The sequence below is a fragment of the Anomalospiza imberbis genome, chromosome 12 (genome assembly GCF_031753505.1).
Source record: "Anomalospiza imberbis isolate Cuckoo-Finch-1a 21T00152 chromosome 12, ASM3175350v1, whole genome shotgun sequence".
NCBI lineage: Eukaryota > Metazoa > Chordata > Aves > Passeriformes > Viduidae > Anomalospiza > Anomalospiza imberbis.
In genome coordinates this window covers 15,223,420-15,249,234 of record NC_089692.1, presented here as the reverse complement: position 1 = coordinate 15,249,234, position 25,815 = coordinate 15,223,420, and the positions used below count along the sequence as shown (strand labels likewise).

Here is a 25,815-nt window from a genome sequence, read left to right as displayed (position 1 = left end):
TGCACTTGGATGGGAAGAATCTGTCACACCACAGATTTGTTTAAAAACATTAAAGTTCATTGTATGAGTTCACCACCTGCCTCTTGCATCTTAAATTAACTACTGACTCAGACATAAATCACAACGGGTTTCTAAAGTTTCCAAATTATTGTCTAAAGAACAAATTTAAAATCCAAACTGTAAGCAAAGCAGTAGCTCAGTCAGGGGAAGAACTGGGCTTTTTGTGCTTTGTTGCAGAAGGACATCAGCTTACCCAGAATGTATTGGCTGTTAAAACCCACCACACATGGACAGAGCTGCAAAGTTCACGAGGTCAAAAAATGTTCACCTACCACAAACCACAAAGACAGGATCTGGGTGTTAGTAGCAGGCAATAAAAAAAAAGAGAGTTTTCACACAGACCACAGGTTTGAGCGAGAGAGAACGAGCTCTGGCAGGGAGGGATGTGCTGGATCCTGCAAGTCCAAAGGTGCTGCTCAGGTAAACACAAAAAATCAAAAAATACTCCAATAAACTCCACTAAACTACCAGAGAAGAGGAAGCAAGGAAGCTCAGGCAGATTACTAAAAAAAAAAAAAAAGCTGATCAGAGCTACTGGAGGTTGTAGTGCTTTTCTTTAAAGAGTTCTAAATATTTCCTGACTTAGAGTACTAATGGTCTACTAAAATTTGGAGAAATAGAAACATTTTAACATTATGATTACAAAAAAAGGTACCAATAGCAAGTCCAGATAACAGCTCACATGCAATTTCCATTGTGCACATGTATTTATGAGGTGACTACACACACTGTGTGCACTCCAGTAATAATGAAACCTCTGCTTCAAATGCTCTGTTGCAGCAAACTTTGTGAAATAGCACATGTACAACAACATTTTCACTTTTGCTGTGAACCAGTTATGTTATCTACCTGCAATCAGTCATTTGTTGTACTAATACAACACTGCTTGCTTAAAATCAATATGTGCACATCATATGTGTATGTCTTGTGTATTTATGTGTACAGACAGCATATATGCATGGACACAGACACATATTTGCACACAAATAAATTTTATAGGAAAGTGAATTAAAATAAGGTTTTCTACAACTTTAGGATTGTTTTTAACCTCTATGACCTATTGAGTGTAGGGAAGCTTGATTCCATGGTTTTAGGGTTTTCTACCATCCTACTCTCCTGTCTCTGTATCACCTCCCCTCACTGGAAATAATTTTACATATACAGATTTCATAACCCATGTAATTTTACATGTACAAATGTGTTTACACATTTGTGTTTACACATACAGATTTCGTATGTATGTACCCATCTGTGTCCCATAGCCATGAAAAGCAGCACCTGAGAGAAATTCCTTGAAAGTCTGAAGAACTTCATTTCCACTTTTTTGCTTTGTTTGAAGCCTGTGGTTTTTGGATAGTTCACTTATTTATTTTAATGCATTTCAGGAAATACTTGTCCAGGCTATTAACCAGCCAGGAGAAACTCTTTATTTGTGAAATATCACCCACTTTTAATGAAAGAGATACCACAAGAGATGTTACCCGGGCCTGAGCTCTCTTGCAGAGAACAATCTGACTGGGGTATTTGACCCAGGACTTGTACAAGGCTCGTGCCACCTCCCTGACCTGTGCTGGGACCCTGAGCAGCTCTGCCCGTGCCTCCATGGAATAAATCTGCAATGGTGATTATTCCATGCTCGAGCCACCTGTCCTAATGAATAACACCTCCTGTGTAGCCGTTCCCAGATATTGGAGTTGGCTACTCAAGCTTGAAAGACAAGTGGAGAAATTAATAACTGGTGCACAAGCTCCTTAAATGGCACAGGGGCAAAAGAGGGAAAGAGGAATTCACTGCTGTGGCTTTCCTACAGCACTGGAAATGGATTTGTGAGTATCAGAAGCCCTGCATCAGCATGAACCTGAGCAGACACACAGAGGAGTGGTACCACAACTGCATTTTGGCTTAAATTATGAGTCCTTGAACACCGATTATAATTTTACTTCAAATTTCTGAAATAGAGAGTGGCAGAGACTTAAAATTGAGTGCAAACTTACACAGGTTATTTAGTAGCTGAAGAAAACAACCAACTGTCCCTCCATCCTGATCTAATACAGCATCACTACCACATTTTCTCAATTATTATCTTTAAGAACAATAAATTTTCCAGTGAATGGGTGTGTATATTTCTTAGCTTTTTGAGTTAGCACTATTTATAAAGGAACTCTGGTGAATACACACTAAATGCCTTTGCCAGTCATTTCCATCAACAGATCCTTCTGAGCCAAAGAATCTGACGGTCCGGGAGCTTTTGCTACTTTTTTGCCAAACAGCTCTGGATTGATTTGTTAAATTCTGTAACACAAACATGCTTAATAGCAAACAATGTCAAAGAAACAGACATTTCAACAGCCCCTGGAAACTTCAAAATGTGCTTTTCCTGTGCTTGAAGTTGAAACAAGTAAGCAATACTGTTGTCGTCTTAATTTGTTGATTTTGGTTTTCGTCCAGACATGCAAAGACCAATCCAGTGACATGCAGAAAACCAGAATTCATTTGTTCAGCAACTTCTCCAGCCAACTCTGTGTTATACACGAAGATAAATCTGTTAATGCTATTGTATATTGAAGATGCTTCTCTATTGTACTTATCTGCTGTGTCACTAGAAGTTATTTGCATGGAGACTTAATAACACCCTTAAATGAAATTCAAATGGACATTAAGCATACATATAATGTATTCTTATATCCAGTACATGTGTGTTTCGATTTTTTAATTCAAAGTGACTGATTGCTGATGAAATTGAGTTAGCTAGTAGGTTTGTAGGGGTAATAATCAGTCATTCTGCAAATTATACCATCAAAGAAAAAGCCAGAAGCACAGACACTTTATTTACACAGGACTCTCCTCACCACCAGAGCTGGCTTGCCCATCTCATCTCTCCTGCTCAAGTACTTGGAAAAGCAAAAGCATCTGCTCTCTAGTTTTAGCTGGATTGTTGAACACTCAGGACAGGATAAAATTGTATGTTTATTTTTCAACCCTGCTTATTATGATAGACCCTCTCTTTACGTGCTTCCATTCTCAGCATTTATTATAACTAGAGACCAGTACCTGCAATCTTCTGAGCACCTCCAGCTACTTCCTTCTATAAAAATGTGATACCATTGATATAATACAAAAACTAGTGATCCATTCTACTTCAGAGCACGCTGCTGCACCCATAGCCCCACCTCCCCAGCTCTGTTCCTCCACCACTTTCTATGACACCTCAAAATTTTGTCGAATGTCACTTGATTTTGCCACTCTCCCTGAGCAGATCTCTGCCAAATTCCAATTCCTGCAGGTATTGCTACAGAAAAAAAAATTACAAGATTACTCACTGCATAAAACTGATTTTCTGTTATAATGTCCTGCAGAACCACTCAAACCAGTGAAGCTTCTCCCATTTACATGGCTGAGAACTGAGCACATTCCCTTCAGGAGCCAACATCCCCTGTCAGAGCAGGGCAACTGGGCAGCCACTGCTTTTGAACCTCATGCAGCTGTGTCCTGTACTGCCACAGAACCCCAAACATTACCACTGCTACACAATTTCTATTTATTTCTTTGTTATTGCTGTCTTGGGCTCTGGAAGGGGCTTTTCTAAAGACCCTGTTGTGATGGACACATGACACCAAGAGCAGCAATTCTGCTGCTGTAGTCTCTGAGCAGATTGACTTGCTTTACTACTTCCTTTCTCATTCCTTTTTCAAGGTTTTGATTTACTGAAAAACTGTTTAAGAGAGAAAAAACAAGGATCTGCCTCAAAATCCCAACTGTGGGAATGTTTGCTTTCTTTGGCAGCACTAATATTTATCCCATACTTACTAGGAATTCTCCCCTGTGCTAAGAATGTTGGTCTTACAGCTCAAAGATCTAAACATGAAGCATTTTATCAGTATTGTGTTTTTCTCCCCCCTCTATGCACTTTCAGAGCAGTTAGGAAAAAGAAAACATTAAAACAAAAATCACCGTCTTCAAGTGTCTGTGAAAATTTATGTACTAAAAAGCAGCTGTAAAATTTTTAATGTTTAAATTAATGTTTTATGTTTACAATAAAAACTCTCCAGCCATGAAGGGCTTTTAAAAGCTACATGCTAAATACAAGCAAAACCAAAGCAAACAATAACACTCCCATGAAGCCCAGCTTCAGCACACAAAATGGCAAATAAGACTTTTGTGCACACTTCCTAAGTTTCTGTGCCTTTTCTACAAAAAAGAGCCCTTAGCAATGTCAAAGCCACAGAAAAGAGCTGGTTAGAATGTGAAGGCATAAACCTTGTAATTCCTTAATAATAGGTTTTTCTGCAGTTCTGAATGTATTTGTGATGGTCTGGTTTACTTTTTTTATTTGAATTGTGTTATAAATAAAACAGCTTCTCTCCTCCCCCTCTTCTGCCAGCTGTAAGCACTCTGTCCTCCAATAAAGGTTGAAACAAATGAATAGGTTTAAAAGAGACCATTATGCACTTGCTAGTGCAGAGTGAGGAGATGAAATGTTGCCAAATCATTCTCCTTTTAAAATCAATAGGAATTCTTGTTATTGGATTCAATGGGAGTATAATTAGGTTCTACACTCACACACTTTCTTGACAATGTGGGTTTCTTTGCCTCTTTCATTCCTGTTTCCCTCTCAGATATGGAGAAGTCTCGCTGTTCCAAGGCGCTCTCAGTCTGAGCAGCATTTTAGCCACTTCTGCCTTGAAATACTTGTGACACAGCCTGGAGAAGGCAGAGTGAGCACAAATAACCCAGATTACCAATCCTGAAACCCAGCTGTAGGTTACCAGCAGAGAGAGCCCAGCCCACCACCCAGCAGACACGTGAAGCCTTGATCTCCTGTGTTCCCTGCCCACCTCCCCAGTGACCTGGTCAGAGCAGCCCCGCATGCTCAGCCACCTTTTCCATTTGCAGCCCAGCTGGCTTTTGCAGGTCCTGCTGCAGGGATGATAACCCCAAATATATTTAGTTAGAATCAGCTATAAATCTGTCCCACAAGTCGAAATTGTTTTCAAAGCCCGTGTCAAAGTAATTCCAAGAGGACAATATAAATATCTTCCCTTTGTAAGGGTCACATAAGGAGGACCCAGCTTTTGCCAGATCTGAATGTTGGGCTCCAAATCAGCCACGGCGAAGTCTTGAGTCCACTCCCAGCAATCTCTCAATGCAAGTTATATATGACTTTCTACACTTGCTTTTATAAACAGTGCACTGAACAACAACAAAACTGTATAAAGCCACATCATCCCCCAAAGTCCAAGAATCAGAGTCACCTTTTTCAGTCTTTTCTACCATGCATAGATCCTATGCAGTTTAAGTCTTATCCACATTGCTACCTTCATAAATTAGTCAGCCTTTACTTTGTTCCAAAAGAAGAGATGCAGGAGCAGTCTATTAACTGTTTCTTCGTTAGAGGCAGTTAATAAAATTACTTCACAGCATTTAAAATGCTGAATATCTTTTTTCCTATTCTCTAGAAACAGGGAAATCACACTATCAAAACCAATTCCTCATTTTTTCTCTTATTTGTTTGCAGTAGAAAATCTTTCTCATGTCAACTATATTTTTTAAATATACATAAGTCAAAACAATTAAAGACAGTCAGAGATTATTTTAGATAATTTTAGATTATTTCCAAGATGCTCTTCACATATGTAGCACAATCATCTCACAAGATTTGCATGACTAGATTTTTAGAGACTCTGTGTGCTCAGCTCTTCCTTCCAGCCTTTGTGTATCCACAATTAATTTCTCTATAATCACAATTAATCATTTTTCTAAACATGCCAAATATATACACAGCTTTTCTGTAGATGAGATATTCCTACTGCAGATTATTTGCTGAAAACCGACGAGGACTTCAAACATTTTATTAGTTCTTATTAGTGCTGTGACAAGCAAGCCAATTACATTACACATCAGAAAAATTAAGATATCTTTCTTGGTTTTAAAGTAAACTGATGGGGAAAAATGTTTCAATTTTCATTTAATTTTCCCCAAATTTGGAACCTTTCATGCAAGCTTCTTCTACTTGTGCTGAAGAGAGTTTGACAGAAACAGGATCTATGGACAGAGAGCAGCAGGAACAGAATCACAGTGAGCGTTCCCAAACATCACTGGGGATGAAGGAGCAGCAGCCCTTTTGTACCCAGCGAGGGTACCAAGCTAAGGGCAGTAAAAAAATATAAGAAGCAGTGACATTTTAAAAGAAACTATCCCTCTATGGCCTTGTCCACAGCCATAACTCTGGAAAAGAGCTCCTTGTCTAACGTGCCCTCCAGGATTAAGAAGGCAGAGATATCCTGCTATATATTAAAATTAGTATTTCTTGGCTGTGAATAGTTTCAGATCAGGCTCCTCATGTCCTGGACATGATTCAGATAAGCAACTTCTCCACTGGGTAATTTAACCTGCTCGTGTGCCTGGTAGCTAAGATTTACTACCTCATCATTTCAGTTAAAATTTACAAAATTAGGTTTGGACAGAGGAGGGAACACCAAGAGCAGTTGCAGCACCACTACATTACAATGGAGATGTGAAACAAATATGAATGGAGTAATTCCTAACTACTATTTATCTTCAAATTAAAAACAAATAGGCACAATTAAACCCCAGGGACAGCAATAAGACTACTTGCACAATCTGAAACCTCCCTACAGCAATGATTGCAGAGTACAAGTGGGATATTTTCAGTTACTAAAGAAGGAATTTGACAAGAATGCTACCTGAAAAGCCTGAAAACAGTTAAACATTTATCATCTATATTTCAAATTAGCATTAATAACACAATCTGAATTACACATGGAAATTTTACCATACAGTACTTTCAAAAAGAGTTCAATATTGCTGTCTCCTACTACAAACAAGAAAAAAAATAGATGTGGAGATGAACTGATTGCTCAAGATACCAATACACTGGTAGCAAATCTGGGCAAAAATACAATTATCCTATTCCTTAGTGTTAATAAGGAAGCATTGAGTAGTCACACTTCGGGACTCTTTGCCTCCCAATATCCCCAGTAATGTCCAGTACATGTCCTGAGAGTTCCCAAATGTAAGGATGACCTATATGGTGTTTCAGTTTCCTCCCTCCAATTTTTATTCCCAAAATGCACCAAAAAGGAGCCCTTGGCAATGGATTCTGACAGCAGAGGATTTTGATGCAGTTTGGACTGCCTTCTGGAAAGAAAAAAATGGCCTTAGTTGGAACAGTATATAGGAAATATTAAAGACAATTCTGTAGAATCAGTCAAATTTTCATTCTACAGGCGCATTTTAAATTATCATTTCTACACAAGCCACCTACATACAATCCAGACTTCACTGCTAGAGAAAGTCTGCACTACTTTACTCTCAAGATACAAAGATTTTCTGGAGTTCCTTTCTCTCTCTGCCTCTAAGGTATTTGAGCTGGCCCTAGGAGGGGGACATTTTGCCCTTATGTTGTTCACTGCTATAATCTGTTATTCTCAAGAATTGGAGGGCACCAGATCTCGTGCCAGTTGTCCTCCTAAACCTCTAATTAATGTTGACAGTAAAATACTGACCACAGCATTAACTACATGATAAGAGAGGGCACTCCTGAGCCTTGCACATCCCAATCAAGTGGGTTTCACTAAAAAGTGTCTAGTTACCGACAATACCAGAAAATTGCAACATTTTCTTAAATTAGCGCTAAAATAGAGATGACTCACTTTGTACTGTTCTAGATGGTGATTTGTCTCTCTTCTCTCCATTTCATTCCCTCCCACCATCCCTCAATCAGACGTAAAACTTTCTTTTCCTGCAATGGGAGGAGAGAGAGGGAAAAAGCCAACACCAAAATCTCAACAACTCTGTATTTAGGGTAAGCCACTGTGCAGCATCACAGCTTAATGAGCTCCAGATACAGATGCACTCATCAGCTCCTCCAAGCAGTTGCATGGCCCACAGTTCCTTCAGCCCTGAGGCACACCAAAATTTGTACCTGTGAGAGAGAAACCCTCTCAGGTACAGGTCAAAAATGCAGTTAAAGCTTGGTTCTTGCCAGAGCTTCCAAAGAACTGGGTTTATTTCAGTTCCCTGCAGTGCACCGTGTCAGTCCATTTTCAGCACTATTTACATGAATGCCTGATCCAGCAATCCTCCTGCAAATATATCAGAACTGTTTCAGGGATAATAAGGAAGAACATTGCTTTGCAGCAACACAGTGTTAAAAAGCAAACTGATTCTTTGCTCTGAGAATGTCTTTGCAATAAAATTAATGGTTTAGATTGCAATATCCTGGTAGGACACATGCATCATGAGAGAACGTCCCCATGAACACAAGTCTGCCAGGTCCAGAGCTGCCCAAGTCCCAGACACATCTCATCATGGCAAACCTCAGGTAGGCTCAGAGAAGCAAATTGTTTCACAGCACACTCTACTCTTAGAAGAACTTCTGAGTGTATCCTCTTTCCTCCATAACTTGCCAGTCTCCTCACCCACCCATTACAGATAGAATTTTACTTAAATAAAGCAAGCGCAGCATCTTCATCTTAATGTTAAGGAAATATTTATCAGCACAAAGGCAGTCCCAACCCATACAGTGTTTACAATGGTTTTTATCTTCAGGCTACATTAGGATTTGCTGTGAAATGGTATTTGCAATGACTTGTGAATCACTGCCAAATGTGGTTGCACCAACCATATTGCACAGCTTTGCACAGCAGTAATCACGGGGTTCGTCTGACACTGGGAGCAATTGGTACAGAAGAGCAGTAAAAAAAGATGGTCTGTTCTTCTCTCACTTAATCCCTTCTGTTGAGGCACTCTGAAAATTCAGAATAAAATATGAACTAAGATAACAGATGCCCTTAATGAGGCCCTCTGTTACTCTACCCGAGTATCTCTGAAAAAATAAAACACATAGATGCTGTTTCAGCAACTAAAACAACAGAATTACAGGGAGCAGAAAGTTTGTGATTCTTTGGGGCAGAGGGTTATCTCACACAGGAAGGAATAGTTGGTGAGCTTGGAGACACTGACACAAGCTGCAGAATGCTAAGATATCATCTTCCTTCACTTCTCAGACTACTTCTCTTGATACCAAACCCCACTCCCCTCCTTAAAACTGGAGGGGAATAAATGACTGTAACTGGGTAGATTAAAAACATGACAAAGTAATTTCTGCCTTATGAGAAAACCTATATGTAAAGAGATTTTAATGCAGAAAATTGCTGCTCCTTGTTTAAGGGAAACATTCCCACTTAATCTGACAATTACACCTAGCTCATCCTCAAATTTATAAACACAGAGTACTGGATCTGATAAAAAAGAGCAAAATCGATCCCATACACTTTTAATTCCACAAACCAAACAAATAAATCACTCTAAAGACTCTAAAAGATCTCTCCAAAATCTCCAAGATCTCTCAAAAATTACAATCTTTTCAGACTCAGAAATCTTCATATTTAACAGCATTTTGGCAGCTGTGTGTGATCCACAGAACATTCGTGGCAATTTCCACTTGTAATGCACAGGTACTAAGTAACATTTCTGACTATCCCAGTATAAAAGTCATTTGAACAGGCTGAGAGCACTAGTAACCTGCATCTCAATTTTTTCATGAGAATATGCAGTGATGAGCCTAACTTTGCAAAGTACAAAATCTTTCATCTGCCAGCAAACATTATTTGGCATTTGCTCATTGCTGTAGAAAAAAGAAGATTCACCATTGATTAATCTTAAAAAATAAAGCTTTATACTCAGTATCTTTCCTGAGAACAAAACATTAAATCTAAAGTTGCGTTATGGATCTTTTTCATAATAGAGGTTTATTGTTTTCAAACAAAATTTATTACTGTATTGAATAGAAAAATGTTACAAACTGACTAGTTTGCAATGCAGCTGGAGAAACTTAATGAACTAATTCCTGAATAATTAAAATGCACTGATTTCTGCACTCCCGAACATCATCTTTTAGTATCACTAAGGTACTCTGTGTACTTTTATATGGTCAGATCTCATTTTGATCCAAGGTCCAATCTGAACTACCCTCAGCTGCCTCTCTTTACAGCATGTTATTCATAAATGTTGCATATGTTCCTATATTCCTCTAAACCAAGACATGATAAACTAGTGAGAGGCTCAGAACTGGTTGCTGGGGATTTACAGATAACAATAAAATGCAAAGAATCATTTTAAATTCAGCATGGGAAGCAATGATTTTAAGTTCAAAATTGCCATCAACAACTATCACTTATTTAAGTAAAACAAGAGAGGAGAGTCTCAAAAGAATTGTATGTGTGTCACTCCTACCTTGACAAAAAAAACGTAATTTTAATCTTACATCACATATCACAGGAGGTCTCTAGTCACTTCAGTATAGTAGGACAGAAAAGGGGGAAGTTATACATTTTCAGGCAGTAACAATTTAAAATTAAGACAAGAACAAATATTGTTAGTAAAAGCAAAAGACAGTGAGGAAAGCACCTCAGCTTGTGGAATAACAATATTGTTAAATAGAAATGGCTGTTTTCTGAACACAGTCATTTTATAAAATGTACAGTAAAGCTTTTATATGTAAATTTCTCAAACTCAGAAACCTTTCACTTCAAATTGAATTGAGAATAGCTTGAAGAAGAACACTTTAGCGAAAACGTGCTTAAAATGAACAAGATCAACTAAGGTGCACACACAATGTTTTACTGGGAAAAAAAATCCCTGTAAATAAATATTTGATTGATGCATTGCTAACAAAAAAGGATAAAATTGGCTTCAAATATATTTAGATAGCCTCTTAATACATGCAACTGCCTTTTCTGATTGTTTGTTAAACTATGTATTGCCACCAAATACATAACTGTGTTACATGAATGAATAAAGCCACAACAACAGAACTACATTATACAAATAATCACGTTATTACGTTTAAAAGTTCCCTTCTTTAACATACTACAATAAAGCAATTTTCCCTCAACTTCTGAACTAAAAGTCATATGTTATAATCACTGTAACTTTCCAACATCCCTTAAAAAGTCCAGTCACATCTGGTGGTCAAACTTGAACAACTGTTCTGTACAAAACCTTCACACCAGGTACTCCATGAAGGTACTGAAGGCTGGGAACTGTATTTACAAATCCCACATGGATTGTAAAGGAGTTATATATGAAGCAACTGCCATATCTGCTGTTTTTACCAGTTTGGAAACATATTTATCTTCATGTTTTCTAGCAAACCTGGGCATCTCTAATGATGTCCTGCCTGGAAATGCCAATTGACACAGAGCATGTTATTGGAATGCCAACCTCATATTTTTATTTTTGGAATAAATTCCTGGTAATTTAAGCACTTTGACAAAACTAGCTGCAATCCATATGTTTCTATTTGATTCTCTGTGACTGTGTTGGACTCGACTGCTGTACCAGGGCCATGTACAGCTGAAACTCTCTGGTAGCACTCTCACTGCTGAGAAAGGAGATGAGGTGGAACACTGAAGTACCTGACCATGGGCAAATAAAACAAGAGCTAATCACTGGGCAAATGGGAAGGAAAAGCAAACCTAACCTCAAGAAGAGAATACAGCCCTTACCAGAAATTCTCACAGAGTTTAATAAAACTCTCTTGCCACAGTAGCAAAGGAATAACCTCTTTGTAAGGCTGTGCCCTTAGTAAAATTATTTTGAATTCAGTTATTGATTGTATGCTTCCTCCTGTAAGAATATGGAAATCTGATTTTATTCCATGCTTGCAGGGTAATTCGCCCTTTGGATTTGAACATGGTTATCAATTACTGTAGAGCCAGGGAGATATTTATCCCACAGCAAAACTTGGGCCTCAGTTTATGGGTTTGTGAAGACAGCAGGTAAATTTAAGCAATGACCAATAAAAAAGACTGATCCTGCTGGCCTTTGGAAGCTAAATTGTCATCTTCCTCACATCAGCTATGTCAGGTTTGCAAAACTAATTCTAACTAAAAAGATTAAGACATCAGGCATTAAAAATAGATGTGAGGCCTATTAAACTGCAAGTGCAATGTACAATTCCCACAGTGTGAGATCTCCTCACCTCCATTTCCCACCAAGACTGCCAATAATGAAAAACCCAAACCAAAATACAACCCGGTGATATTTCCTCAGTTATCAAAGAGAAGTACTCACCTGGGGTGAGTGAATGAGCAGAATTTTGAAAGATGATATTATTATAACTATAAGCCAAAAACTAAAATGCTATTATATCCCTTGCTAACTGATATTTCAGCTATTAATGCTGAACTCCATCTAACTTACCTGAATGCTTTTGCACTGTTTCTCCCTCTCTATTGCTAAATGTGTACAATACCATGAAGGAGACTTAGGTATATTGCAAAGGTTATATTTTAAGATGATATGGGATGGCTGCATTTGACTTTTTAAATCTTTCTCATGCTACTTCAGAAAAGGAATCAGAAAGACACATGGTTTTGCCACACTACATCTTTTGGTGAAAGCAGACAGATATTTTTAGCATTAAAAATGACATGAATTTTTGAACATTTATTAAAAGCGATATTGTGGAACATTTTAGGAAACACAACCCACCAGAAATCCATTCATGTTCATATCTAAAAAAATATTTTTCTCCCCTGGGTACAATGATATATCTAATAACAGGAGACTTAAATGCTAAAAGTACCTTCAGTGCTTTCAATCATTCTTGTTCTTGGTTGTATTTCACTTGTGTGTACAAGGGGCAAACATGCAGTCCAAGCTGCTGATAAACAACTTTGAGTTAACACTTAGCTCAATTTTTAAAAGATAATATTGTCAAAATCTTTCTACCATCATTACTACAAATGACTCTTCCCAAGACATGTACAGCTGGGTTGTGGCTGTGTGTCCTTTCATAGGGAAGGACAAGAAAGGAAAGTTTCATTTCTGTAGAAAAAGGACCCTTTGCTCTATGTAGTCAGACACTGTAGGCATTTACAAATAGGAATGAGGCCTTACTGTTGATCTGTTCCAGTGACAAAGGCAAAACCTTTTAGACAAGTCCGTCTGAGAAAGGCAGATTTTGCAATTCACATGTTCCCTTAAGGCACCTCCATCCCTTTCCCTTTAGTGATGGTTGACACTGCAGGGGAAGAAGCAGACCTGGATTCTTCAGTTCCTCCTGATAAAATGCTCTATTTATTAACTTTATTACCCAAAAGAAATAGCATTCTGTTTTGCCTTCTTTATACATAACTTTCTTGAGCTTGCTTCGAGGAAAAAAAATCATTTGAAATTGTGTAAATGGTCAGAATGCAGAAATTCCACAACATTTGTTGTGACATTCAGGAGAAATAAGGCCAAGCTAAGCTAGGATGCTAACAACAAAATTAGGAAGCAGAAATAATTACAACTAAAAAATTAAATTGTACCTAGGAACAGAGTGACATAAATGAAAGAAGGACATAACTTCTCTTTCCTCTCTTTTCCATGCTAACTTGCCACATCTTATCTATAGCTTTTGCTCCATGTCTTATTATACTTACTGCTACTACTCAAGAATTTGGGAGGTTAAGCCATGAATCAGGGCTTCAACATGCTACCAGCTCAACAAACACTGACAAAAAATGGCAAGTGCTCCAGGACATCCTTAAATGCATTGCTACCAGTGTATTTTCTGTTCTTCCTACGATTTCAATATACAAATACTTAAAACACAGAGGTATTTACAAGAGTTACAGTATTCCTGTAGCTTTCTGCATCAGAAGCAGGTTGGATAACAATACAAATGCTGTAAACAATGTGTTAATTCAGCCTCCATTTACCAGTGATTACTCTGATAACACAAGAAAACAAAAGTATTTAGGATACCTATGCAGAAAAATAAGGGATTTTTTTTTCCCTGCAAATAACTTAAAGAGAAAACTCCATAAAAATGTGAGCAAATCGCTGCAGCAGCCCAGTAGTCCTGGCAGTACACAGATGAAAAGACCCCCAGAAGGGGTAGCACCACCTTTCACCTGTGACACAGCCACAGGGGCTCTGCCCCACCAGTCCCCACAGAGCAGCGAGCGAGTTGTTGTAATGAAGAGCAGAGGTATACAGCCTTTATCAGATGAGAGGGGATTTGTCAGAGATTAATAGAATTCCATTGTAATATCCATATCGCACAAAGGCATACTCTGACAGGGTCCAATTACTTTCAACAAGCTGGGCCTGCTACATGGACCCTCTGAACCGGAATGGCCCTCCAATCTGTATGCTTTCGTTCAGACAGATAACACCAACGTGTTTCTCTCTGTGATCACTGCCTAACTTAAATGAGTTAATCTCGTTTTCCAGATGAATTGTTATTTTGTCTCCCGCAGGCTGTGATTACCGGATAAAAGTATTGTGTTAACAGGAGGGCCAGGGTCTTTTCAGCAGCGGATTCCACATTCAGATAACCAGCCAGAGAGGCTTTCCATGCTTGGTGGTTTTTTTTTTTTTCCCCTTTTTTTTTCCCTAATGTGAAGTAAGAGAGTGGCACTAACAGGAGAAAACTGTGAAATGACACAGAGATAAAGCTTCCCAAATAATTACGTAACTTCGTCAGAGGTCAGAGGGGCAGTTTATCTTCATATTTCAAAAGAGCATCCCGGTGAACCAATCTCATTTACAGCCTACCTCTACATATTTTAAGATGTTATTTGCCTTTCACTTCATGCCTGCCCTTTCTTTCTGTAATGGCCTTTGTTTCTGAAGCCATTATAATGTGCTTGAGAAGTTCACAAGGGAACCTATCAGAATATAAATATTTGGAAGGACTGAAAACTATCTGGGCAGGATCAGAAAACTGGAAGAAAAAAACAAGCCCATGATTTCACAAACATTTCTCTTCAACTGATGAAGCAAGAGCCATATGGTGAGAGTTACAGCCTACAGCACATTTTTCTGAGATAATCTATTTTCTCAATGACAGCAGTGAGATTCTTCATTTCCTTTTCTCGACAAGATGTGAAAAAGGAAAAGTGCCACTCTAATGTTAATTTTTTTAAAAGTACATCATGGGTGGGGGGAAGGCTTAACATAGGAGAAGCACATGGCTAGTATAGGAAACACCTGATTGTGCAGTTGTGCCTTGACCACCAGGACAATCCCTTCATGGCCAAGGACTCACACCTGACCCCATCTGGACAAATTCCAACCCACCAACAGCAGCAGAACTGCACAAATTACATCAAGTCTGTGTGCCTCGTGCATTTTCATCCATACCCAAAAACACCCATGAAACTATGCATTATTTCAGCATCTAGTGCCACAAGGTAAATAAAATTGTGCCTCTGAATGCAGTAGATTTCTCCAGTGGCTCTCCCAGTACATAGATCCGAGCTGCTGCTGAGGTGGGTCATGCCAACAATTCGGAAACAAGACGCAACATCCGATCGCTGGCACCGCATCAAACGCTGCCCGTGAGGTGCAGTCAATAAGTTTATGCAAGCTTCCTGACAGAAAGCCACAGCCTTTGACTACAAAAAGCCAATGTCTTCAGCAAAGTCTGAATGAGCATGAGTGCAGGATTTGTATCCAAAGCACACAGTGGGTGTATTCCCCCACCATGCACAGGTCTGGGGCAGAGCAGACCCTTCGAGTCCTGGGCACCCAGTTCTACAGAGCTGGGGCCTGCAAAGACCATCACAGCTTCCTTTATGCTCCCGTGTCCACATTGCCTTCCACAGCAAAGGAGAAAGTGAAAAGCAAATCTGAGGAATATCAGTCTCTACACAAATATTTGGGCTCCATCTTTCTTACACAAAGAGTAACTGCCATCAGCAGGTATGAACATCATTCATAGGTGGACAGGTAAATTAATGAAAAGGTGACACATTTTGGAGTTTTTAAATGACAGAGTTTAAATATTTCTGTATCTCATAAAGAGGTGAAGAGTCTATGCAGCTGGAACTGCAGCCATCATATCACTGACCTCCAATTTGATCAAGTTGGCAATGTTCTCATTTCTGGCCAGAGATAAGTTCAACCTCTATACTGGGAATAGGCTCATAATCCATCATTTAAAGGTCCCTGGTATCTTTCAAAATGGGTAGGTGATAACCCAATGGTTCACATTCTCTCATGAAAACAAGCTTTATGCATTGCATACAACAGAATGCAAAATGTCCATACAGTGTAAGCAATCACCTACTTAGGGTGTAAAAACAAAGTTACAGTAAAAACATTTCTTCCTTCAAGAAGATGAGCAGAAAAGATGGATTTTACACATAGGAGCTGTCCTCAGGTGTATAAGGAACCACATTGCTTGCTGGGCTACAAAAAGCATATTCCACTCGTCTTCATCACCCAGCATTGTGTTTTACTCTGCTCAGCAGGAGACCAGTGGTGCTGCTAGGAGAGTGTGAAGGGCTCCTATGCATCATCATAAACAAGATAAGCAGAATTATTTCCTAAATTACAAACAACTACAGCTATAACAAATCACTGAGGGGAGCAGGGGATGCTGTGGGCACAGTGTGGGCACAAAATGTGAGCTTTTAGCAGATTTTGTCAATGCTGCTGCTGCTGTAGGAGCAGGAGGCTGGTGTGACTTTGCCTTGTCTTTGTCAGAAGAAAGAAGGAACAGTATTTTTCTGTCCTTTTTTACAAGTGTTTTGATTGCATTGCTTCTCTCAACTTAGTCTAGGAAAGGGTAGGCCTCAGTAGGGATTTCAGAGGCCATAGTTTCCCTGAGGTATATCCTCAGAAGGAGGATTTTTTTCCCTTTTTCTTTTTTTTTGTGGCCTAATTAATAGATCAGAAATGGGAAAAAAATATGAATAAACATCAGGCAGTGTCATTTGGAGACTGGTCACTTGGACTAACCCATGCACAGCTTGGACTACACCAGCACACAAGGGATTAGGAATGCTCACATCCTGGGCTGGGGCTTGTGCAGGACACAGCCCTGACATTCAGCTCCTTACACGGAAATTCCCAGTTGCTGGTCAACAGTCCTGTTCCAGACCTCAGCGCGAGAAAACACTGCTCGCAATAACAGAAGAAAACACTCTCACAATAGCAGTGCTTTTCCAGACAAAGCCGACACTGGTGTAGCAGAAATGATGCTAGTAAGAAGTGATGTGAATCGGTAACAAAGAAGCTTGAGCAGCATGATGGAGACAGACAGTCAGAGACACAAATTAAATCTCAGACGCAAATTAATTTGTCATTCATTTTTCTATACACTGGTGCTACAAAACACTTGGCAAAAGTTGCCTTGAAGGTAGCAGCTGGAAATGATACTGTTTCAAAAGCTGAAAATATTCTCTACAGAGAAATTTTAAACCCATAAACTTTTCCTTTTGTTAGTTTGTATTTTGTTTTGTTTTTTAATAGTGCATCAAAGTGCATGCAGAGCCGATCCATTAATTGCTACATGACTTTATTTTTTTTTAAATTGCCAGCCTGTTTTATTTGGTGGTCTTATAAACATAAAATTGATAAAATGGACAGCTTTCTTTCTAAGCTAGCTTACAACTCTCCTTTTTCGAAAGCTTCCTAAACATGTGAGCACTCCATAAAAAAGTAACTGGTGCATGCAGAAGCAATGCAGTTCACAAATGAAGCAGTATAATGTCAATGGTTTGAAATTGTTCAGTCTCAGTTGTTTTCCAAGTCAATGCACTGGCAGTCTTGCCTGAATGCAACTAGTCAATAGAGAGAAAATAAATAGAGCATTTCCAGAATTCACCCATCAGCACTGAAAAGTGTCTGCTTACTATTACACAGTTTTAACATGTCATAATCGTTTTTCACAGTATAGAAACCCTCCTTATACTTTGGACAAAGACTGAATGACTATTTTAGCACCCTATACATATCTTCTAATAGAAATTCTAAGCAAACTGTATTGACTATAGTATTTTAAGTGGTGTTATTAAAGTAGAATCTGAATCATTTAGCCTATTTTTAATGCTACATCATGAATGAAAATTTATAATTTAGATATCTAAAAGCAGAGACTTCTGTATTTGGATTTCTGAACACATTCATTTCTGTAAATACCTATATATTGAACAAGCTCCCTGTAAGAGTTGAACACCACAATTTATGCACAGTGTTACTCCCATAAAGAATCCTATTGACTATTAAGTTGGACAGGTTTTGCTCACACTGGTAAAAGCTTTATTGCCACAGCTCTGTGACTCTGAACACCCAGACATTAAGCAGCAGAGAGATACATGTGGCCCTTATCTCTCTATCTTCTATTTCCCCCATGCTGTATGACAAGTGCCATGTCAAATAACACCATTGGGCTGAATGCTACACAAAGAGAGGAAGGAAGCAGACAGGACAGACACATTGCTGCACTTTTGGGGAAATAGAAAAAAAGGTTCTGCCTGCTTCTCCAGGCAGCTGTATGCTAAATTGCATCTAAGGTGCTATGCTTACTTAGATAAGGTCCTTGCAATGTCACATAATTACAGAAAGGATCTGCCATAGCTTGAAAAATGAGAAGTATGTCTTTTCCAATCCCCTGCCTTGTTATCTGTCACCTGGATGAAAATCATGTGAAAAAAAAATAAAGAGGGGGAAAAAATTCCCCTTCAGACCCAAGAACACACTAACGCCCACGGATATAAATGTTACAATAAAAGAGCAGGACGACTACTAGCAGAGCTTTTATAGCTTAACAGTATTTTGACAACAAATGTTCATATTTCATTTGAAATTTATGAAACCTTTGTGCCTGTAATCCCATGAGCAGCTACATGGTAAATGAAAGTAGCAGGCAGTCTAGATTAATAATATTTTGCTTCATACTGGAAGAACATTGTAAGGAAAAGAAATCTTGCTTTATCTGTTCTCTCTCTCTTTTTTTTTTTAAGTCTCTGTATTGGAGCAGATTCAGAGCTTTAAAACCTGCCTGCAAATATTCACAGATGCCTTATTAATTTATGAGAAACTGAAGGACCCATCACAAGGTATAAGCAAGCAATTTAGTAATAACAAGTAGAGGGGTATGATGCATGGCAAAATACCACAGCTCCTAGTGTTAGAGAGCTGCCAGTGGTTTAAATCAAGTTCAAGGGGAATACCTGGAGTAAGCTCCTGTACTTCATATGCTAATAAAAAATTGGTATGGAAAGAAACCATTGCCCTATGAATCATAACCTTTGCTTTCACATTTTCACAGTTTAGACATACATGTATGCTAAAAGCCCAAGTGTGGCTTCTTGCACTTAAATGTCTAAGTGTCTTTTTCAACAGCTCTATTTATCTTCAAGCACATCCAACAAAAACTGTCGATGTTTTCCTCATTTTTATAGTCTCTCAGTGTAAGCTAACTTGGCAAATATGATGTGGGCCTAGAAAGTAGATATTTATTTTTGTTAAAATGTTTATACATTTTTTTGACCTCTCATATGAGCTGATCTCACATACATGGGGTAAATTAGAGTGGTAGGATCACCCTCAAGTTTGTGTTTCAAATAACACATTATTTTAGAAAAGGTGATTTAGTGGCACATAGAAGAAAAGAAAAACACCCACCAAACCTACAGTCCTGGCTTTTCACTGCCATACTGCAATTAATATTTGCCACCCAAACCCGAACATGAGAGTTAGGTTGTTTGCATTCTTTGCTCATAAATGCACTACAGATTGTCAAATATATTAGCAACCAAAGGAAGCCTTCCATCAGCATCTGTGCTGAGTGGATTCAATAACAGTCTAACCAATTTACTATAAAACTTTTATAGAAGCGTTATATACTTGCATCAGGTTCACAGTTTTATTAATTTACACAGATTTTATGGTTTCTTGAAGTTCTTGTCTCTGAAAGAATGAACTGATACTTGAAGAAAGCTGAGTCTAGTGAGAAAATGATCTGCTTAAATACCATGCAGTCTCATAAAAGAGTAACTATACAGTAGTTATACCACCATCTACATTTCCATATTTATAAGAACTGATATAGGTGTAATTGGTTAATAATGTCTGTGCCTTCTAATGCAGAATAAAGTAAGTTTTATTGATAAGTTTTGTGGTTGGACTGCTGATTTGGAGGGGAAGGGGATGTCTTGAAGGAGAGTAGGGTAAAGGGAGGTTTAGAAGATTTTTTTGCTTTCTAAGAAAAAGTCCAGAAAATAATTGTGCCTCTAAGTTCCCTTTAAGGATGTTCCAGAGCAATAAATTAATGACAGGAGTTTTCTTCCTTTCCAGAGCAAGACTAAATCATTTACATATTTAAAATTAATATATTTTATAAAGTGAGACTCAATCAGAAAGCAGCTTTGTATCCTGCACTAGTACCAGCTAAATTCAAGAATCAACTAAACTTCTAGTTGAAGGTTTGGTCTGAAAATCAGATCTTGCACAATGAAGTATGCACTGTAGCATTCTGTATTGCTTATGACACCAGAAACTATCCAATTACTGAGCAGCTCTCCAGAGCCCAAAACCCAACTCCATTATTTGTCCTTACAGAGCAATCCCATGACAGAACATCTGTAGCTATTACCCCACAAACAAGCACAGCCTATGTAACAGTGTAAGAGAATAAAACACAAGAAGAGTGTGCAGTAAAAGCTTGCAGTGGAGTGGACTGTTGCCTATAGGCAAAGCAAATGTGTTCCCTCAGAGGAAACTCCTCCAGGACCTGAGGAGTATCAGGACCATCAGAGCCTGAGCAATGTGACAAAATGAACATGGGGTCCCATCCTGCACAATGTGGATGAGACCTGTTGAACACATTACTTGTAGAATGTGTGTGTATATAGAAGTATATAAGTGTATATATATATATACTATTTCTATGTGTATATATAAATAGTTGTGGCAGGCACATTCTTCTCTCTCTCAGGATATTTTCATAGAGGAGCACGGAGGAAAGAAAGAGAAAACGATTTCTATTTCTGGCCCTTGTTTTTCTCATGTAGAAGGTGTTTGGAGAATTATTTACCTGGGGTGATTGCTTGATTGGATTCTGGTGAGGATTGTTTGAGCCTGATGGCAAATCCAACCCACCTGTGGCTGGACTCTCAAGAGAGGGTCACGAGTTGTGAGAGCATTCGATATGGTAGTTAGAAAAAGTAGGTATGTAGTTTTAGTATCTCCTTTAAATAGTAAATTAATGTATTATAGTATAGTTATAATAAATAAATCATTCAGCCTTCTGAACTGGAGTCAGACATCATCATTTCTTCCCACCAGGTTCACCTGCATTTACAATAAATAAATAAATAAATATATATATATATATATATATACACATATTCATAACAGAGCATGTGTGTGTGTCTGTACACTCACAAATACTTCTGGATAAAGGAATGGCAGAGAGAATTTCTCAGTGGAATCAGTTTGCACTGTCCTTGGGCTAAGACTGAGCCATCAAATCCTCTTTGTGACCCCCACCCAGGGGCTGCACTGCATCCCACCATCCAAAAGAGTTTCTTACTCTGACCAAGCACTGGGTAAAACACACCTTGAAGACAGATGGAATCTCTTTTTATGGCTTTAGTTGCACATTTGCTTAGACTTAGTCTTGCTAGCTGTGTAAATGGGCTGAAGCCAGACAGTTTGCTAGATTGTTTATCCTCAATTAAAACTAAAGTGAAGTTGTAATGCCAAGGAATTGAGTCTGCTTAACTTGGGCCTGCTCTAAACCCTTTTTCCAGCTGCTTGACCTTTGGTATTACCCCAAGATATAAACAAAAACTTTAAAAGTGTTCAATGGCTCTTGCAGCAGTTCCAGAAGAGCAACTCCAAGAGAGAACTGTCAGGATTTTGAAGTATCTTTGTTCCACATACCTTTTTACCATTTTCACATCATGTTTTTTACTAAAACTCAGATAATCACAGCTTCAAAAAAAAGGCTACACCCAATTACAAAGCCAAGTCCAAGGAATTTTGTTAGGTTAATTTCACCATATTTTCTCCACACCCAAATTAGCTCAGTCAAATTCAGCTAATTTATTATTAAAGCAGAATCTTCAAAGGTGTATTTCCTAAAAAAGATATTACGTCATGCATGCTGTATCTGCAAGCATCAAGAGCTCTGTAATGTGTGAAGGAGAGAAGGGCATGAGGAGATCTGATAAAATTCAGGATGTTTAATGTCAAATATATAGAACAAAAGGAGACCCTTCTCCAAGGTATGACACAGACAAGAGTGAACAAGGGAAGGAAGTCAATAAGAAGTTTTGCAGCAGCATCAAATGGATCCCTATTTCTGTAATGCATATGATTTCACTTATGTGAATCCCCTGTGTATTTTAAGACCACAATTTTTAAAGGGTTCAGTTGGATGCTTCCTCTACCCTTCACCCCTGTGCTCTGTGCCATAGATTGTACTACAGGCACTTCTATTTTAAAATAAAATTCTTCTCTTATTTAAGAATTGTATTTATGAAAAACAAGGAAGAGAGCCTTAATTATCATATCATATAGAATGGTATATCATAAATTCAGACATAGTACTCTCATACAGTTTTAAATCACTTTCCCCTATTGCCCACAAAGACAAAATAAACCAGAAGTGCTGATCTACAGATAACAGTTACCCATCCAGAAGGCATTTATTGGATTGTCTCCCATCATCCAACCTCACAGAGGTCATATAAATTTCTTAATAAAATGTAGAAACAAAAATACAACTACAATTAGAGCACCCCAAAACCATAAAAAACAGATCTACCTCTGAATATTTGTTCACTTAATTCCAACTATGTTAATAGTTTATAATACCTCAACTGAATGAGTGCTTTAATGTTAAGAGAGTAGAAGATTACAGTAGCTCAGATTTCCAATCTGATTTCTCTTTTGTAATTTTGAGTACAGCAACTAAACAGGAACCCAGAGGAAATGCAGGACCTTTCCTTTTTTCTTTAAAAAAATTGAATAAACTTTATAAATACATACCTTGCACCTGTTCAGACTAAAGACCATTTGCGTTCCCTCAGCCCTCACTGATAATATTGAACACAAACAGATTTTTTATTATAATATCATAAATGTGGTAGCTACACATGCATCCCAAGTACCACCATCTAATTGTCTTTATGGCATTAGTCTAGTTCCACAACATATAAGAAAAAAAAGGAATGGAGTCTCATTTTTTTTGTATTTTCCACTGGGAAGATAAAGATAGGTCTGGTTCTGGAGAGTAGTTTAGTACTAGTGGTAGTTTGGCCTTTCCCCATGTGTGTCTTTCCAACCATACTGAAAGAAGTAAAAAGAAAGCTCTGCTGAATTTTCTCAGAAGTGAAGGAGAGGATCATAAATTGCTCTGAAATCTCCCTTGACTTTAAAATTACATCAGATTTTGCTCTTTTACATCTGAGAACTGCCTTCTCTGCTAATTGGCAATATGTCCCAGTGTTTGATGCTTACTCAGCTACCATCCTCTGCTACTCAGGCTCTTCCCAAAAAATTAAGAACCTTAGCCAGTTTTAGGTAGTTTCTGATGGAGATCTCCTTTACTGTCCCCATGTTTTGCAGTAGGAAATTTCAATTGCTTCCTTCAAGAAGTTAAATAAGAAATCAAAAGCCAACAAGGAAAATAAAACCAGTCAGTTTAGATGATGTATCGACCAGGGAACCATAAGGTAAATTGAGATATATACACTCATGTTACAAGTAACTCAGGGCAGTCACAACTTCTCTTTTCTTCTATTGAATCAATACATGGTTGTGCTTCTTCAAGAGAAGCCAAAGTAAAACCTATCCTTTTGGATAAGAGATCATCTTCCACACAGTATAAACAACTGAAGAACAAAGTAGATATTAATAAAATATATATAATAGTAATCTTCACCTTCAGTTAAATTCTGTCCTATTTTACAGTGCTGAAATAGAAAAATCTTAAAATAACAACAAATCCCCAGGCATCTACTAACAAGGGTACTACAGAGATTTAGAGGCCTCTAGTGACTTCTAGAGTGTTAGTTTGTGTACCAGCATCAGACTGATGCTGCTGCACTGAAAACCTGCAGCCAATCACTGCCATATTATTTCAGGTTTGTTATGTGTGGTGGCAGAACATTGTTTGCTATTGCACAGGCACTCCAAGAGCTCAGTCATAGCAGGTTTCATTGTTGAGCACAACAAAAGCACATACAGAGTGCAGGGCTCCAGCTCCTGTGACCGCTCTGGGTCATTGTTCTGGGTGTCACATGCAGGACTCTGGTACCTGGCAGGTGCCAACACAGATTAGCACAAGCTCAGTGTGGGCACAGAGTCCTCCTCGCATTTACCTGGGTGCTGAACACAAATATCAAGTTTTAACAGCAGCTTTAGAGGTGGCTTTTTGCTTGGTTTTAGTTCAAGACCATTCTGCATTGGTTAGAACAAATGAAACCTCTACAGGCTGAATCATTCCAGAATTTTCCTGCTCAGATCCTCTTGCCACACCTTTTCAAGACAATAAGTGTTTTCAAGTATTATCATCCAGGAAAGAAACATGAAAAAATTCAACTGTTGTCTTCATCATCCCAGCAGGCTTGACAAACCTTCCCTGTGTATCCTAAAAAGACAGCAACAACTCACCAAAGGTAATATGCAGAGGCATAAACCCTGAATAAATGCACCTTTTAAAAACTACAACTCAGATAGGCAGGGCATCTCAAGAGATACCATTTTTTGCAGCCAAAATTCCTCCCCTCCTACACCCTTCCCTGAAGAGTTCTCAGCAGCAAAGCAATTTACTCTCGTTACTCAACGTACAACGCTAAGAGCATTTTTTCTCCTCAAAGTCATCTGGAGGGATGGGTAAATCAGGCTGGGTTAAAAACAACAACAGCAGCAAAGAAGAATTACAGTGCTCAATTTTCACAGAGACAGGACTAAACCTTTTAGCAGGACGGATTAGCTCATGGTTCCTCTGAGCCCCTCGTTTCCCAGGGAAGCTGCATGCCTGGAATTGTAACCAGGAAAAGCAGGGCTGGCACAAAGACGCCACCTACCCTCAGTGCACAAAAATTCCTCAAACAACCCCACAGCACATAAAGAAATCAATAAAAAAGGCCAAACAGCAAAGGCCAGAAGATTTAAGACACGTGATTTACTTGTGTACTTGAACCCAAACATTCCTGCTATTCCTGAAAGGTCCCTGAGGAAAGAAGATTACACTTATGTTACAAGTAACTCAACCCACTGCCTGGTGGTTGGGAGAAGAAATCAAAACTGCTGGCATTCCTTATAAAACAACTTGATTCCCCAAGTAATTTTCAATAATATTTGTAGCAATTATTTATAAAACCAGTATTTTTCCTGTCTTACAAAAATAAGAAGAAATTTATTTCAGAGATGCCAATTGAAACACATTTTTACGAGTTCACACCTTGCTATTTTTCATCTTTCTTTAACTCTTTGGAAATTATGAATACACAATGCAGTGTTTTCCCTATATTTAACTCATCCTCAAACAGATGATTTACAGTTCATGTTGCAATACTAAAAAATCATCTCAGTGTGGACTCATCACTAAAAAGAGCTCAACTCTCTCTTTTCCTACATTTTACATCCTGCCTCAGGCTGAAGATCTGGGGGAAAATAATCAAGCACTGAATCTTCTTACACTGTTGAACAGTTTCCTTACGGTGGTAGCAAATGCCCCAGAGCATGAGTCATTTGTAACTTCTCCAGGAAGAAACAAACAGAAGATCTATAACAATATCTCTTGAAAGTTATCCTAACCTCACAAGGGGCAGTTAGGCAAAATGTTCTTATATGACATTTCCAGCTTTGATAGCTATAACAACCAGAAGAAAATAGGAAATATGACCATTCACCATGTATTTTCCATGTGAACCATCCTTAAAAGCAAGAGCAGCAGATGGCAGGCAAACTGGGATGGATTTTTCTTGCCCT

General features: G+C 38.4%; 1 protein-coding gene across 5 annotated transcripts in view; it reads right to left on the bottom strand.

The window, feature by feature from the left end:
• Positions 1-25,815, bottom strand: part of WWOX (WW domain containing oxidoreductase) — a 485,118-nt gene that overhangs the window by 224,380 nt on the left and 234,923 nt on the right. Inside the window, exon 9 of one of the 5 annotated variants that reach the window (XM_068203077.1) lies at positions 2,362-2,579. The exons of the other annotated variants lie outside the window; for them this stretch is intronic. Within the exon in view, the coding sequence (XP_068059178.1) occupies positions 2,550-2,579 (30 nt within the window). The 3' untranslated portion in view covers positions 2,362-2,549. Of the gene's footprint in view, positions 1-2,361; positions 2,580-25,815 lie in introns of those variants that run through there. 5 annotated transcript variants of the gene reach the window in all.